Source organism: Monopterus albus, unplaced genomic scaffold (assembly GCF_001952655.1).
Source record: "Monopterus albus unplaced genomic scaffold, M_albus_1.0 scaffold12.1, whole genome shotgun sequence".
Taxonomy (NCBI): Eukaryota; Metazoa; Chordata; class Actinopteri; order Synbranchiformes; family Synbranchidae; genus Monopterus; species Monopterus albus.
In genome coordinates this window covers 359,800-362,742 of record NW_018127892.1, presented here as the reverse complement: position 1 = coordinate 362,742, position 2,943 = coordinate 359,800, and the positions used below count along the sequence as shown (strand labels likewise).

The 2,943-nt window shown below is 36.8% G+C and overlaps 1 protein-coding gene across 1 annotated transcript in view; it reads right to left on the bottom strand.

Annotated features, from left to right (window-relative positions):
- Nucleotides 1-2,943, bottom strand: part of LOC109954804 (electrogenic sodium bicarbonate cotransporter 4) — a 30,126-nt gene that overhangs the window by 21,560 nt on the left and 5,623 nt on the right. Inside the window, 1 exon segment of the mRNA XM_074527625.1 lies at nt 504-633. Within this exon segment, the coding sequence (XP_074383726.1) occupies nt 504-633 (130 nt within the window).

Here is a 2,943-nt window from a genome sequence, read left to right as displayed (position 1 = left end):
TCCCTACACTTGATTACACAACCACACAGTTTTCTAAGTTGTTCTTAGTCTTTTCTTCCAGTTGTCAAATTGAAAAAACATGACACTCTCTCTGGACAAATCTATTGTAATTACCTTTGAACTGTCCCACAACATCAGTTACTGAATAAATTCGGGATGAAATATTACTATATCACAAAGTCATACTTCTCTATATATCAACAAAAGACCCTTTTCAGAGTGACAAGGTGGGAAAAGCACAGGGAACCAGTAACATTAATGATGGTGCTATTGCCTTGAATCGCCTCAGCATTTGATGCCAGTGGGACAGCACAGTACTGTAACTTTGAATACCAAACACCTAAATAGAATGCAGCCACTGTTAAAGTTATACACCCATGTCTGACCACAGAGGTCTGTTCCTGGTTTGAATACAGTACTTTATATCATTACAATTTTATCTCTGAGTGTCAGAAGCGTGGTTGTGTCTGAATTTGTGAGTGTTTGTGGGTGTAGTCATCCACCTGGAAGACTCTTTCCACTCCAGCTTGTTTTGATCTCGCTGTAGAGTGTCCATCTCAGTAAAAAGCATTGGCATGGGTATGTCATCGTCTTCACTCAGGATGGAACGTAGCCGCTCTGCCACTGGAGACACTTGATGGAATGACAAAATGCTTTTGAAATTTTTACTACTTGTAATGCCATGTAATATCATTTTAAAAGGGTTCAGCTGCCTAAAAACTGTTATCAAAAGTATAAGTTGTATTGTAATTGCATTGCTTTTAGCTTTTTGTTGTAGTGTGTTAATATCCTTGTATATCACCCCATGATATACATACAGTACCAGCCTACAGTATGTCCAGACCACATTATAGGTAGTGAGTTATAAGCCCACTGCACTTTCAATCCATTTCCTTGTTGTAATGTTTGCGTGTAGGTTGAACTGGACCCGAAGTTCATGAATGCTGCTTCAGGGTAAAGACATGTCAGCTGGTCACAGTGCTACCAACCAACACACTGAGCTGCATGGTTGTTACTGCACATGGAGTGATTTAATGCAACAGTGATCAATGATACTGAAGCATTCACTGAGAGTAACTAACACTTACTGTATACAGTATGTTGTCTTTTCTGAATGGGCAAGCTAAGAGTGTAATCAATCATGCAAACCCGTTGTGGAATAGTTTTCCTGATGAAATAAAAATGGCTACTTCATTACCACAGTTTAAAATACTTTAGAAAAGAATGGTAATAAAAAGATGTACTCAATAATAATAATAATAATGAAAATAATATTAATAATCGTAATGCATGTTCTTCTAAATGTATATTCAAAATTCTCCGTTTTTTTTATATTAAATTTATGTCCATTAGTGCTGCTTGTGTGGAGTAAGGGTAGGCATAATAAGCTTTAGCTTCAGCCTACACCTTTGGTCAATAACATTGTTTTTTATTTATTTATTTATTTTTTTTGTATGATTATGTGTGTGCATACATGCTTTTATTCAAATGGATGTATGTACCCTTATGTTTCATACTTTTGTGTAAAATAACTGCAATTTAAATTTTGTTTGTTGACCAAAAAAACCTAATAAATAAATTTAAAAAAAAAAATTAAATAAATAAAAATGTCTTTTCCACTAGTATTGTTCACTGGCTTATGCACCTGATACTAGAAAGTTTGTTTGGGAGGTGCATGGTCCACTATAACATAATTAGGTATCATAACCTGCTTTGGCTGCTAAACAGACAAGAGCTCATAACTTTATTCTTACTAATAGAATGAGGATGATCAGTGTTTTCTTTCTTTTCGTTCTCTCTAAAATGTTTGCCTTCCCCTCACTGGACACCATTTTCTCCCGCTGTTGTCTTGTTTATCTTTATTGTCCCTGCTGTAATCCCCCTACTGGTAATGGCACCGTGTGTGTTCGGGATAGCCATTTACTGAGATCCATACTCTCTAAAAGATTGCATTTGTCTGCACAAACAGCTCAGACAAGGTAAACATCTACTACCTTGCCCTTGATTGCACCACATTGATTTAGCAACAACCTCCCCGTTCAAAGTGTTTAAAAGCCAAAGCAGCAGTGTTGTGCCAGGCTACTCATTATTGCAGCCTGCCACAGGAGTTCAACACTTTGAGGTTGTGTCTCAGACTCCTGCTGTTCACTGATAAAACTGCTGGAAGGAAGCAAAATCAACTCAAAAGCAGGAGGTAGAAGAGTGAAACAAAATTGTAATTCATGACAAAGACTTGTTCCTGTCAAATATTTGAAGCAGGCGTCACTGGTGCTATTTGCAGAGTGCAGCCTTACCTCACTGTAGTCACACTAATTAAAATGAGAGGTGCTAGATAGAGGCTATTTATAGTTTTCTTTTCATAATGAGCTGCAGAGAAGCTGCATCATTATTTATCTCATAACCCATTTTTTGTCACATCTTTATTTTACAGTCACAACATTGTGTGTGATGGAAAAGCTCAACTGATAGACAGGTGCATACTGTCAGCAGACAACTTATTAAAGAAGCAATAGTCTGTTATAGACCAGATCACTGACCAACCTTAAAAGGGGGCTCCTGACATTTAGCATTACACTTTCCATAAGGTTTTGGGACCTGCAAGAGACTGATTTGAAAAAGACCAGAAAAATCTAAATCTTAGTCCTAGTTGCATTCAGGTTCTTTTATTATACTGTCACTGCCTGTTAAACAGCCATGTGCCTGTGTAGCCCAAACCCCAAGCTAACATGACCCTGATCACATGGAAAAAAAGAAAAATGTTGTAATAAGTTGTATTTATAGAGCACCTAGAGCCAGCATAGAAAAATTTAATGACTGGATGGAAGACAATTACTTGACAATAAGTCATAAATTAATGTTCATATGTGGTGACTTCATTATAGATTTGTTAAATCCTAACAAGCACACAGGAACTGAGGAGTTTATTAACACAATATATAGATG